Source organism: Hipposideros armiger, unplaced genomic scaffold, assembly GCF_001890085.2.
Source record: "Hipposideros armiger isolate ML-2016 unplaced genomic scaffold, ASM189008v1 scaffold_115, whole genome shotgun sequence".
Lineage (NCBI taxonomy): Eukaryota > Metazoa > Chordata > Mammalia > Chiroptera > Hipposideridae > Hipposideros > Hipposideros armiger.
Genome location: NW_017731465.1, coordinates 3,505,545 through 3,519,924, shown reverse-complemented (window position 1 = coordinate 3,519,924; position 14,380 = coordinate 3,505,545). Strand labels below are relative to the sequence as shown.

The 14,380-nt window shown below is 36.9% G+C and overlaps 1 protein-coding gene across 1 annotated transcript; it reads left to right on the top strand.

Annotated features, from left to right (window-relative positions):
- Nucleotides 1-403: 403 nt before the first annotated feature.
- On the top strand, nt 404-12,272 carry LOC109385443 (di-N-acetylchitobiase-like; the record flags this gene model as incomplete). The annotated part of the gene is made up of 6 exons (XM_019647763.1): nt 404-542; nt 1,027-1,235; nt 6,373-6,541; nt 8,319-8,416; nt 8,777-8,938; nt 11,970-12,272. Coding segments are annotated over 6 exons (969 nt in total), but the record flags the coding sequence as incomplete, so codon positions are not given.
- Between the last annotated feature and the right edge of the window lie 2,108 nt (nt 12,273-14,380).

Here is a 14,380-nt window from a genome sequence, read left to right as displayed (position 1 = left end):
TTAAAACCCCTTCCTTCAGGATAAAATAGTAATTTCTCAAGAGGCCTTCCAGGCCTTTTGTGATTTAGGCCTGCCTACCACTGTCTGCCTCATCCCTGCTGTCGCAATCCACATTCTGGCCTCAGCCATACTCAGTAGTCAGTTACACAACCACCGTGCTCCCTGCCTCAGGCCTTGGCACTTGCCACCCCTTCCTCCTAGCCTACCTTCCCCTACTTTCCAGGCTGGCGGTTTCCCCTGCCACCAATTAGAGTGCGCCCCCTACCCATATGTCTTATTCACTTTGAGCTCTCAGTGCCCACCGGTGCCTGGCATATGGTCGGTGTTTAATCGTTAATTGGGGTTTGGGACATGATCTTCTTCTTGGTGTAAGTGATGCTACTTATTCCTGTTGTCCTGGCAGGTCTTTGTCTTTCATGTTGGTGACAAAACTTGGAAATCTTACGACTGGTCACAGATTACAACGGTGGTACTTTTTAACAATTATGACCCAGAACTGATGTGCTATGCTCACTCCAAAGGGGCCAGAGTAGTGCTAAAAGGTGAGTGACAGTTTTTTCCAGGTGTGTCCAGACAATTGGTAAGTGTACTTGCATCATTTGCTATTCTGACTATCCAAAAAATTCCCTTTTTCACGTTCATCTGGTATATTTTTAAGATTTGAAAGTTAATGTTGAAGGCTGTTTATTTCACAGATACAGATAAACCAGTGCATGGTTTTGAGCAAAACGTGACTCCTAATTAGCATGATGACCTTTAGCTTATCATAGTCCACAATTTCTGTTTCTAATTTGAGAATGATTTGATACTAATTATTTATAATGGTTATTTTGGAGATTAATGAGTAATAGCTTTTTATTATTTTGCTATATTACTTCTCCATTTGAAAAACTTAAATTGGGGCTTAGTATTCCAAAATAATGAGATATTTTAAGGACAATTTGATCTCCTGGGATGGGTTTGTGAAGTAAATGTCTTAAACTGTGAACAGCATATATGTACAGAAGAAGTGTATTTCTTCCACAGGAGATGTGTCGGTAAAGGCGATCATCAATCCCACTTTCAGAGCATCCTGGATAGCTCAACAAGTTGACTTGTCCAAAAGACAGTATATGGATGGAATTAATATAGACATAGAGCAAGAAATGTCAAGTTCATCACCTGAACACAATGCATTAACTGCTTTAGTCAAAGAAACTGTAGATGCTTTCCATCGTGAAATTGAGGGATCACAGGTAAAAATTCATTTGATATTTTTTTGAAACTCTTAAATTTCCCTATCAAAATGTATGCATAAAGGTATAACTAACATAATCTCAGTTTTATAGTAATTGAGTAGGAAAGAATTTCAGTACATATGTCCTAAAATATTTCTGGAGCTTTTGAGATTTTATTAAAGAGGTTTTATAGAACTTGTAGGTGCTTAATCTGTTCTCTATGGACATCAAGATACAACATGGAGAGTCCCACCTTTTAGATTTGCTTCATGGTTAGAAATATTTGATAGGGAAAGGTATCACAAGAATCAGGAAGGGCTCGGCTGTCCAGGCCCTGTTTTCACCAATACAGAGCAGGGAGAGCTCTCCTTAAAAGCAGGGGCAGTTCTGGGGAAGAGTCGCAGATGCTCCAGAAACTCTGAATTACTGTAAAGCCCCTGAGGCCCACTAAGGAGCAAAAGACTTGCTCCATAGAACTAGTCAGAACTATGAGAAAAGGCGGTGCGTTTCCCCACTGCCAGGGGGAGGGTGATGAGAGCAGATCACAGCACAAGGCATCCTGCCAGGCAGTGTATGGGTAACAAAGGAGAATGTGCCCCAGGTAAGTGATGCTCAAACCTGGCCAAGATATACGAAGATAAGAAGGAGTCTTAGAAAAAGTACACACACACACACACACACACTGGAACACATTCCCAGAGATTATTATTTAGAAGGTTTAGGTAAGCACACAGTCCATATTTTTAAAAAGTTTCATAGGTGACTTCATTCTTCCCTTGCCTTGTCTTCATCTCTGAGTTCTTGTTCATAAAGATCCTCCCCTCTCTGCTTTCCAAAAATCAAATCTTCATCATTCTTTATGGTCCAGACCAAATCTCACCTTACACCATTAGCACTTTAGTGTGGCCTAATGAGCAATTTATTTCTCTTCAATTAAATTTTAACCTCCATGTGGGCCATTAATTATTCCAATAATATCCACGATAATACTTAGCCAAGTGCTAAGCACAGAAAGCAAATCAATAAATCTTAATTGATTAAAATGCTATCAGAACATTTCAGGACTAAAAAAGGAAGAGAAATAAGAGAATAATATACATCGCCTTTCTTAAAGCACCTAATGATTTGCTAAATTAAATAAAAAGACGGAAAAAAAGCTTATCTGGAACTAAATTACGTAAGCTAATTTAGTATGCGTTCTCAACTGAAGTCTTAAGAAGAATGAGAGAAAAAAGCATTTTTAAAGAGAAATATTTATGTTACATTACATTATATTACATTATATTATATATGGAATACTATGTTCTCTATGGAGCACTTAGGTAAAGAAACCAGGGTCAGGCTAATTTAAATTTTTCCTAAATGGACCTTTTATAAACCTTGGGACACATACAGGTTCGAAATGTGTCTGGAATTTATCAAAATGTCCTGTACAAACCTCGCTACAGCATCATTACATTAAAGACTATTATTTAAAAAAAAAAGTTTCATAGGCAATTATGGTTAAGAACTACTAGGCTAGAAGATTCTGGACCAAATAGAGACATAGGAGGCTCCTGAAATTCCCTCTTCCATTGATGCACAGAATGTACAGCTACAAATGGAGCAATCTCCTCAGAGTGAAATCCAGAATCCAGCTGAGTGACTCTTACACATCAGGTGACTAAGGAAATGACCACATCAAAATGAGTAGGAAAGGCCTACCGGGACATGCTCTCCCAGTAAACCCCATTCCTGACACAGCACCATATGATCATGGGGAACCCCCAACTCCCAGCTTCTCCCTGAGGAGCAAATGCTTTGGAATGCACATTTATTGCCCCATCTTTTAATTAAGGCTCCCACCTGAGGGATGGGCCACCAAAACACCTTGCTCTGAATGCCAACAGGACTTGCATTCCTAGTCTCACAGGACCTGAGCAAACAATGAAGAGGTTTCCCAGGCATGTGAGCACTAGCAGTGGGTGTCCTCCCAGGGCTCAGCTCAGAAGACACAGGAGAAACACCCATCTCCCAGGCTTTTTCTGGAGGAGTTTGATTGCATACTTCCCAAGCTGCTGCCTGAGGTTCTGGCTTCCAATCAGCACAGATGAGGTAGTGACTGCAACCCTCCCCAGGCCCCAGAGAGCCAGCCAGTGGGCACTCCCCCCGCTTCTCCCTATGGCTCCAACAGTAAATCCAGGTCACTAGGTTACTGAAAGGTACTTGTCCACACATTTAGCATCCCAACCTTTATGGCTGCCATTCTAGGGACAGACCCCCAAATCACCCAGCTCTCCTAGCTAGCAAGAATTATAGCACACAAAGAAGCAGTTTTACAATGGGGGCAGGAACCCCCATTATACACTTAGGGTCAGCCCAGAGGGAGCAAGAAAAAACATCCATCTCCTAGGAAAGGGTTTAACTGCAGACTTCACCAGCTGCCTAAAGGTGCAGCTTCTAACCAGCCTGCATCTAGGTGCTCACTGTGATTCTCCTCTTTGGGACACTGTTGGGTCTTAGAGCACCATCAACTACTGGGAGTGATAGAACAGACAGCAAGTTGGACAATCACAAAGGTTTGAGCGGGAACCAGGAGCTCAGGCCAGGCTGACTGACAAGTTTCATCTCTTACAAGAGACTAGTCTATCAAGAGTGGATGGAACACATGGCTCTTCCTTTTTTTTTTTTTTAAGCTGAGCCATCCTGCCACCTGTTGGCAGCTCAGCAGCAGCTCAGCTCGGCGGGGCATCAAACTGCTGTTGCTCAGAGCTCATACTCTTGAACGAACTCTTAACCAACTGAGCCACTCGGCCAGCCCAGCTCTTCATTTTCTTCAAAGAATATGTTGCAAACCAAAGAATCAGATAAAACCTGAATGCTAGTTAAATGATTTACTTAATGGAGATTTCAAAATAATGATCATAAAATTCTCACCGAGGTCAGGAAAGCAATGCATGAATAGCATGAGAGTTTTATCAAAGAGGTAGAAAACATTAAGAATAAGCAAACAGAAGTCATAGAGCTGAATGGTACAATGACTGAACTGAAAGATTCAGCAGAAGTTTCAACAGTAGACTAAATCAAGCAAAAGAAAGGATCAGCCCACTCAAAGCCACTGGAACTCACCTAATCAGAGTAATAAAAAAATATATTTTTAAAGTTAAGATAGCTTAAGAGACATATGAGACACATGAAGAGGACTAATTTACGTCTTTTCCTAGAAGGAGAAGAGAGAGAGAAGGGGGCAGAAAATTTATTTAAAGAAGTAAGGCTAGAAATTCCCTAGCCTGGGGAAAGAAAGAGACATCCAGATTCAGGAAGTCCCCAGAGACCCACACCAAGACACATTATTATTAAATTGTCAAAAGCTGAAGACAAAAAAGAATCTTAAAAGCAGCAAGTGAAAAGCAACTTATGTACAAGGGAACCCGCCCCCATAAGACAAGCAGTGGACTTTTCAGCATAAACCTTGCAGGCCAGAAGGGAGTGGGTTGAGATCCTCAAAACTCTAAAAGAAAGACATGGCCAAGCAAGAATACTCCTACCTGGTAAAACTGTCTTTCAGAGTTGAAGGAGAGATAAAGAGTTTTTCAGACAGATGAAAGTGGAAGGAGTTCATCACCACTAGACCTGCCTTACAAGTAATGTTAAAGGGACTTCTTCCAGCTGAAACAAAAGGATGCTAATTAGTAACATAAAAACATATGAAACTATACAAGTCATGGGTAAAGGTAAAATATAAAGTTAAATATATACTATATTCAGAATATTATAATAGTTGTGGATAAATCACTTATATCTCTAGTATAGAGGTTAAAAGACAAGTATTAGAAACAACTAGAACTACAATAATTTGTTAACAGATACACTATTTAAAAAAGATATTTATTGTGACATCAAAAACATAAAATGTGGGAGATAAATAAATGTAGAGCTTTTGTATGCATTTCAAGTTGTTCTAAATATTTTAAAAACTGTTGTATTTGAATTCTTCTGGTATGTTTTTACTTTCCACGTACTTACAGGTCTCATCACACCCTACTGTCATTACACCTATTTCTTCCATCAGCTGAGTTACTGTCTAGCCTCTGAAGACATTTGAGCTTAAAATCCCTCTTCTACACAGCACTCTGCTCCTGGTCAGTGTATACATCCAAATATGTTGGGCCCAAATATATGTCCCTTATCCAAATATACTCTTATGTCTAAAACATTGTCCAAGTATACAAGGCATGACAATTAAGTTCGCGAACTTGTTGCAACGATGTTGCTAACCTTTTTTATCAGAGCGATTATGCATTATGAATTTGTACCAACTGGATAAACAGTTAACCAAGTTTACAATTTGGAAGTGCTGAAAAGGCTGCGTGAAAAAGTTAGACCACCTGAACTTTTCGCCAGCACTTATGGCTCTTGCATCATGACAATGCACCAGCTCACAGGGCACTGTCTGTGAGGGAAATTTTAGCCAGTAAACAAATAACTGTATTGGAACACCCTCCCTACTCACCTGATCTGGCCCCCAATGACTTCTTTCTTTACCCGAAAATACAGGAAATATTGAAAGGAAGACATTTTGATGACATTCAGGCCATCAAGGGTAATAAGACGACAGCTCTGATGGTCATTCCAGAAAAAGAGTTCCAANAACAAATAACTGTATTGGAACACCCTCCCTACTCACCTGATCTGGCCCCCAATGACTTCTTTCTTTACCTGAAGATAAAGGAAATATTGAAAGGAAGACCCTTTGCTGACATTCAGTACATCAAGGGTAATACTACGAAAGCTCTGATGGCCATTCCAGAAAAAGAGTTCCAAAATTGCTTTGAAGGGTGGACTAGGTGCTGGCGCAAGTGCATAGCTTCCCAAAGGGAAAGTGACCGGAGTGATATTCAGCAATGAGGTATGTAGTACCTTTTCTAGGATGAGTTCGTGAACTTAATTGACTGACCTGACCTTGTATGTCTGGGTCAGCCCATGTCGGCAAAAAACATATTTCTTAGAACTCTTCTAGTTTTAGTTCTATATGTTCAAACCCTACATTTATATATGTAAGCCGTTCTGTTTTCTTGGACAGCATGATGCAAGAGAATAATGTAATCAACAAAAATGTCTGACAAAATATGCATATTTGATCATGTTATATAAAATAGTGTGTGTTTTTCCACAGGTAACCTTTGATTTTAATTGGACTCCAAAGTACACAGGCAGGCGCTATAATTATTTTGAAATTGCAAATGCTTGTGACTTTGTCTTTGTGATGTCATACGATGAACATAGTCTGGTCTGGGCAGACTGTATTGCAGGAAGCAATGCTCCTTATACTGACACATTAACTGGTAAGAATCCACGAAATGATCACTTATTGGTAATATTAATTCCATAATCTCAAACATTAAAATATATTTTAGTATTTCTAAATCATTTGTATACCTTTTCCATTTGTAAAGCTTTCTTAAAACATATAAAAAGCACTTGATATGTAGAGCTTTAAAGTTTACAAAATATTTCACATAATTATTCTAAAAATCTTGTGAGATAGGTATATTATTAGTGCTCGATTATCGGTGAGATAAAGGATATTAAGTTCTTGTGCTGCACAGCCATTAAGTATTACATAGTTGGGACAAAAGCAGATGTTCTAACTTCAAGACTAGCTCTTGTCACAGTATTTCATGAAGAAGATATTTGCTTATCTAGGATCTGGCAGAGTATTTTTGTTGAAATAACCAATATTATATTATTTAAAAGCAAAGATAGTTATGATGTGAATATCTACTATATATTATTGATGAGATTGGCTTTATCTTATTTGGCATTTACTCTTAGTACGCATGCTACATTACAAATTACAGGCATACCTCTGAGATATTGTGGGTTCAGTTCTAGACCACTACAAATAAGTGAGTCGTAATCTTTTTGCTGGTGGAGAGCCTGTCTTCAACATGTAAAACATGCAATATTTCTGAAGTGCAATAAAGCGGGTATGCCTGTATAGCATTAGGATTAAGAGTACTTCTGATGTCATTCATATGATGTGGCATTGGCGCTATCCTTTCCAAAGTTTCGACTAGTTTGTATCACATCAGCCTATTGAATAAAAAGTTGTTTACTGTCTTTTGCACTCAAGTGAAATTTTCTGGGATAGTTGGCATTAAGTGTTGATTGGTTGATAAATAAAAAATCTATTCTTTTTCATTTAGAGGCAAAATCTTAGGACCTGGCCTCTTTTTATCATGTTCTAATTGTTTGGACCGATAGTCTAATCACAAACACATACTATTAAAAATTTGAAACAATAATTTAATTCTGTTACAATTAAAAAGTCATTATTTAGTCCAGTGCTCCCAAACTGTGTTTCTTGAAAGAGATAATAATTTTGTTCTTTCAAGAAAATGTTCATTATCAAATATGTTTGGGAAATGATACATACCCCACCCTTCTCTTGGATATTTAATGGTGCACAGAAACTTTAAAGGCTCTGAAAAGTAGCAAATTTACTTAACATTCTAGATTGTCTTGGAACTTCTCTTGGTGGAAAAACATATTTTGTAGCATTGAGCAAGAAAGGAATTTATAGTTCTAGAAATCTGTTCATATTTTTCTTTGTTTCTAATAACTACAGAGTAGGTAGTACAGAGGATCTTATCCCTGTAATTCATACTTATAGGATATTTGTAAAACATGAAACACTTGTGCTTTCTATAAGAAATTCTGGGATCATTCCACACAGAAAATTTCAAGACTTATTTTTGAAATTTTAAAATCTAGAGTATCAAATATATCATGTCTTAGCAGTTAATAGACACAATTAGCATGCCTTTCTGAAATGCGTTATTCTTCCTAGGAATGAACTTTGTGATTTTTTGCTCAGGTTAATCTTAACTGTTTTGAATGTTCTTATTATTCAAAAGAAATGGTTTAGAAAGTGATTTAGAATTTAAAGTTCTTAAGGGATGACTTTTATAATATCACATTAGAGAAGCACTGTGTTAGTATTTTGCATAAACATATCATCTTTACAGTCTTAGATCCTGAGTGGTTGCATGGCTTGTATAAACACATAAGTAGACATTTGAAGAAAAAAATATGCTTTTTCTGTCTGTCTTTGGTTAGCATATGATGACTACATCAAGATGGGCATTAGCCCTAAGAAACTTGTAATGGGTGTTCCCTGGTACGGTTATGATTACACCTGCCTGACTTTATCGGAGGTAAGAACAGCTCATTTCATATTATTTTTTTCCTTTCTTTTGTATTTTTAAAGCTTGTTTTGTTCATATACATAAACTCTAGAATTTATAAACTTAAAATTTGTAAACTTTAGAATTTCTGAAATATAGATTGAGACTAAAAAGTAAAGATGTTATTATTAATTGTTTAATCTCATGAAACTTTCTGAATGTTATATATTTCATTTAATAATAAAATTTAATGTTCATACTGTATAGTCAGAATATCTATTTATATTATATATTTTATTTCTAATAAATTCTTTTGACTATATAGTCTGATTTAGCTCTTAACATATGTTTAGTTGATAATGTATAACACAAACATTTTTGTATTTCTAGGCTAATGTTTGTACCACTGCAAAACCCCCTTACAAGAAGGGTCCTTGTGTGGGTGCTAAAAGTTATCAGGTGCCCTATAAAATAATCATGAAGCAAGTAAACAGTTCTATTTCTGGAATCCAGTGGGATAAAGATCAGAAGGCTCCTTATTATAACTATAAAGTAAGACTTTTCACAAGTTATGAACATTTATTCTATCAGTTTTCATAATTGCATATTCTCAGAATTATATATTTGGTATCAAGAATTTCTATTAGTTTTCATTTAGGGCACAATATACAAACTTCTTTTTACATGAGTAAACTTGTGTTTGAATCTGTGCAATCAGGAACGTTACTTCCCTGGTGGGCAACTCAGGTTGTGCTCATAGTGGAACTGCTATACATGGCAGTTCCTATAAATAATGTAAAAAAAAAACATGCATATCACAAACAGGATTTCCTTAATACTCGACAAATATGTAGGATTGACTGTGTCTTCTAAAAGAGCTCTGGACCAAAATAGGCTGCCAGCTCTGAAAGCCTCCATTTCAAAGTGGATTAAGACTCTGCTGAGGCTGTTGTATAGAGAGGAATGAGGCTGAGAACAAGAGATGTGCCATAATGGACTGTACAATGGAAAATGGCACCATTTCTAATTCAATTCACAATTCAGTCAAACTACGTGACATTAGACAAATTATAAACAATGTTAAAATTAGAGACTGAAACATATTACAGAGACTTGACTAAATGGAGTGAATGATGAGCATTTCTGTCAGGTACTGTTTGATGAATAGGAATTGCCATACCAAAAGGCAAGAGAAAAGTTATATTTTTCATAATTTACCTTTAGCATAATAAAAACTTTCCACACCTTGAAAACCTAAATGCAAACCATCTTTGAATTGACTTTGGATTATATCACTGTAAAAGGAGACTTAAAATGATATGATGTAAGCTAATTCTAGTAAGAATTTATATATTTTTACTAATGGTTTGCTACTCTTCTATGACTGCAAACATACACATTTAATAAATTATCATTGATATACATCTATATATGTCTGTATATAAATTATTTAGAAAGCTTTACTGTAGAGCTTTCTTTACTTTAGAATCTAAAGTATATACCTATTTATTAAACTACAGCTCACTGTAACCCTATCTTTGCCCAACAGTATTTATAGAACTCTTTTCTGGGAACTGTTAATATTACACACATACACACACACAAATATACACACATATGCCATGGCCAAGTACATTTTGAAAACAATGCATACATACTGTATGTCCCTCTTAGAGATTTATAATGAACAACATTATATTAAAGGATTTGAAAAGTGCTGCAGTACATAAGCCGTTTAATTGTATAACGTGGAACCCTGTTCCCCAGCGCTCTTAGAAACATGTAGGAGGAAGAGTGTTTCATGGATATCAGTTTGGTAAAGTCTGTGTGTAACCAATTATACATAGCTTAGAAATATTTAATATAGAATAATAGTTTACATTGTGATGTAGTATTTTTTGAATCCCTGACTTATTTTTTCCTTAATGAGTAAGAAGACACATTCTTTCAGGTCTTAGAATTCAGGAAACATTTTCATGAGCCCTGAAGGCCATTCATTCAATGGCACTTTAGACAATAATCTACTTATAACTCTTTTGTGCCTCTTTTTATTCATTGTAAAATTCTTAGCAACTAAAATCAAGTTTCTGGTGTGATTGAAGAGAAACATTCTGCCTTCTTATGCTGTCTCAGCAACAGCAGCTTCATCTTGTGCTTTCTATTCTTGAAGGCTTTTATACCGTCACCATGCATCTATCAATCTTACATATACTCAGTGATTTATGCTTTGATCGTGCACTATTTTGAGGCATTTGAAATTTCTTAACAGTATTAAAAGGCTCAAAGTACTAGCTAATAAGATGACAAAATTGAAAAGTGTATGTATTTGAGTTTGCTCTTAAATCATCAAAAATAAATATTTGTATATTTAGGTACAGGTTCTAGCAGTTGCCTTTTCACGGTGAATTACAATTATTACTAGAGCACGCATGACTTTTTCTAGTTCTACGTATTATTTTAAAGAACGGAATGTAAGATATAGAATAAGACATGCTTGTATGTAATAAGTCTACTGAAATATGCCACAGCTTATTCATTCACCAAGTGACTGTTGTCCTTCAAAGCCGTCCTTTCAGGAGATGCTTCTGATCCCAGTGGTGCTACCATACAAACAATGTTACTGGTATTGATAAGAAATTTCCCAGATGTATATAATACACAGCAATTATATTTAATTAATTACAGGTCATTCTATTTTTTGCCTCCTATTTTTTCCCCTCCTCTACCTGTTTGTCTAGATTTGCTCCTTTCCTCTTTCCTTTATTCCTTATCCCATAGCTTCTATATCTTCTAAGAGAGACTGGGTTATTACTAGAGGCAGGTGTTGTTGAGGAGGAGGACTTACAGGGTGGAAGGTGAGCCTAAGACCACTTTCAAGTTTATGGGTTCATCAGCTCTGAGCTTAAGGCACCATGGAGTCCAGATCTGACAGGCTCTTAGAATCAATACTGTAAGACCAAGAAAAGGAGGTAATTTCCTCGTCTCTTGCCATTCATTACCTTTTGGTTTGACTGTTTCATCATAAACAAAAGCGTGTGTTGAGCTCCTAACCAAGCATATTTCCAGGAACTGTAAGGAATACAAACTGTGTATATGCTGGGACCACAGGACCAGAGCAGTGGTCCTCCTTAACCTTGGCTGCACATCAGATTGCCTAGTAGAACATAAAACACAAAACAAACATGTTCTAGCATTGACCCTGGAAGGTTTTGATTCAGTAGGTTTCATGTGGTATGGGTCCCAGGAATCTGTATTTTTCAAAAGCTTCACAAATGACTCAGATGTACATCCTGGTTGATAATCATGAGATCAGAGAAGGAATGAATCTTAGGGCAGGAGAAGGACCTCAAATGGAATATATTAGGAGGCTCATTTGTGTAATCTCTGCTGTTGTAAAAGTGCCACAAGTGATGCTATCTAAAAAGTATCGCATGTAGAACCATGGAATCCTAGAACTGGAAAGTATTCTGCCCTAAAATTTTTATTATTTCATTGTATCCCTTTTGAATCATTATAGTTAAGAAATGTTTTTCCTCTTACTGTAGCGAATACTTAAAATTTACAATTTCATTTATTTGTATAGGATGATGCTGGCCGTATCCATCAAGTGTGGTATGATAACCCGCAGAGCATTTCTTTAAAGGCAGCATATATACAAAGGCGTGGCTTACGCGGCATTGGCATGTGGCATGCAAACTGTCTTGACTACTCTGGAGATGCTGTAGCCAAACAGCAAGCTGAAGAAATGTGGAAAGCCTTAAAACCAAAGCTATAAAAACATGAACATCTTTTGTCAAACTATTAAGACTTAGAATATTATCTGTATAATCAGACCTAATTTCTTGAGGAGATAAAAGAATGTATACATTTTTGTCATGTTGCTATATATTATAGTTATTAGTATATTCAAAAACAAATAAAAAGATTATTTGCTTGAATTTGAAAGAGATGGATGGATGCATAGACAGATAAATAATCTTAGTGTCCAGAAACACAGGTAAATAACAACTCAACGTATTATATTAAATATTCCTCTATAAGATGTTTTAATACTATAAGTAGGAACACTTGCTTTGAGAATTTTATTATGCTAATTTTCCCCATGATATTAAAATATATACCTAAAAATTAATACTAATTTTAAAAATATGTATAATGAAGTGCAAATTCTTTTCTTAGAATAGATTTTTTAAAACCTAGTCTTTGAAAATCAGTTTGTTCTGTATTTTTGTGTGTGTGGGGGGGGTGGGCGAGGAGGTAAATCTAAATTTAAAACCTGCCATTTAGTGTCTCCTCTTGAGGTTAATCGAGCCCCTGGAGTAATTTTTTGCTCCCTGACTGTATAGTACTCATATTCTCTTGAATTAAAGTCACTTAAACCTCCAGAGGAAAAAGAAAAAAGAGAATATAAGGATTAAAATACTCATAAAATACAAAAAGCTAAATTAGTAGGTTAGAGCTACCTAATATTTTCCAATAAATTCTTTCTCATGCGGTCATATCTCACATTTTAAAATAGGAAAAGATTGCTGTTGAACCTGATTCTATGTGGGATCATTTACACTAGTTCCTATTAATACTTCGATTAAAAGTCTTCATTCTTCGATGCCCCGCCCGAGCTGAGCTGCTGCTAAGCTGCCAATCAATAGGTAGCAGGATGGCTCAGCTTAAAAAAATAAAATAAAATAAAATAAAAAATAAATAAAAGTCTGCATTCTTGAACTCTACTTACATAAATCCTGCCTCCCCTGAACATTCCCCCCTCACCCCAAATTGAAATAAATGATGATTCAGTCATCTGTTAATTACTGGGTTGTCAGAAAAGTCATAACGTATTTTTTTCTGTTTTTCATCGCAAAAATGCATGACTTTTCCGACAACCCAATAGAATATTTCATTTCATACTTACACAATTATTCATGGCATCGTAAAGCCAACCATTTTCCATATATTTTCTGAATTTCTAAAGTCTTTGTATTTCTAAAATAAATTACTAGGCCTGCCAAGTGGCTCAGTTGGTTAACAGTGCGAGCTCTGAGCAATAGGGTTGCTGGTTCGATTCTCACATGGTCTAGTGAGCTGTGCCCAAGTTGAGCTGCTGCTTAGCTGCCGCTGAGCTGGTGAGAGCATGTGCTCTTAGCAGCAATGTTGCCAGTTTGACACCCATATGGAAGGGTGGGCTGTGCATCCCACCCCCACCCCACCCCTGCAACTAACATTGAACACAGCACCTTGAACTGAGTAGCCACAAGCAGCTGATGGGCAGATGGACGGCCATGGCTCAGTGTGCAACAAGGTTGCCGGTTCGACTCCCCACACCCATCCCCCAACTAGATTGAAAGTGGTGACTGGACTTGGAGCTGAGCTACGCCCTCCACAACTAAGATTGAAGGACAACAACTTGACTTGGAGCTGATGGGTCCTGGAAAAAAACAATGTTCCCCTTCCCCAATTCCTCAACACTGTTCCCGTCCCCAATTCCCCAATAAAAATCTTAAAAAAAAAAAAGATAGAAAGAAACAACACCAGGAGGCTGAAGGAAAAGGATTCAAAAATAAAAAATAAAATAAAATAAAATAAATTACTAAAAAACTTAAATTCTTAGACACTAAACTCTATCATAGCTCTGTACGCAAGTTCAGTATCTCTATTCTTTTATAGTCCTAGATTGTTTTAATTAAAATACAATGACCGATTGAAATGTCTATTTACATGCAAATACAGAGGGTGCCAAAAAAATGTATACACATTTTAAGAAAGGAAAAAAAACCGGCCGGCTGAGTGGCGCGATGGTTAAGAACTCGCTTGGGATGCCAGATAGCCCCGGTTCGGATCCCACATATGAGGGCCAGTGACACTGCCCTCCACAGCTAAGATGCTGAACAACAGCTCAACCTGGAGCTGAGCTGCCGTGAGTCACCGGCGACGGTGTAGGCTGCAGTCCCTGTGGCAGTGGGTTGCCATGGGCTACCGTATGTAGCCAGCAGCCAGCGT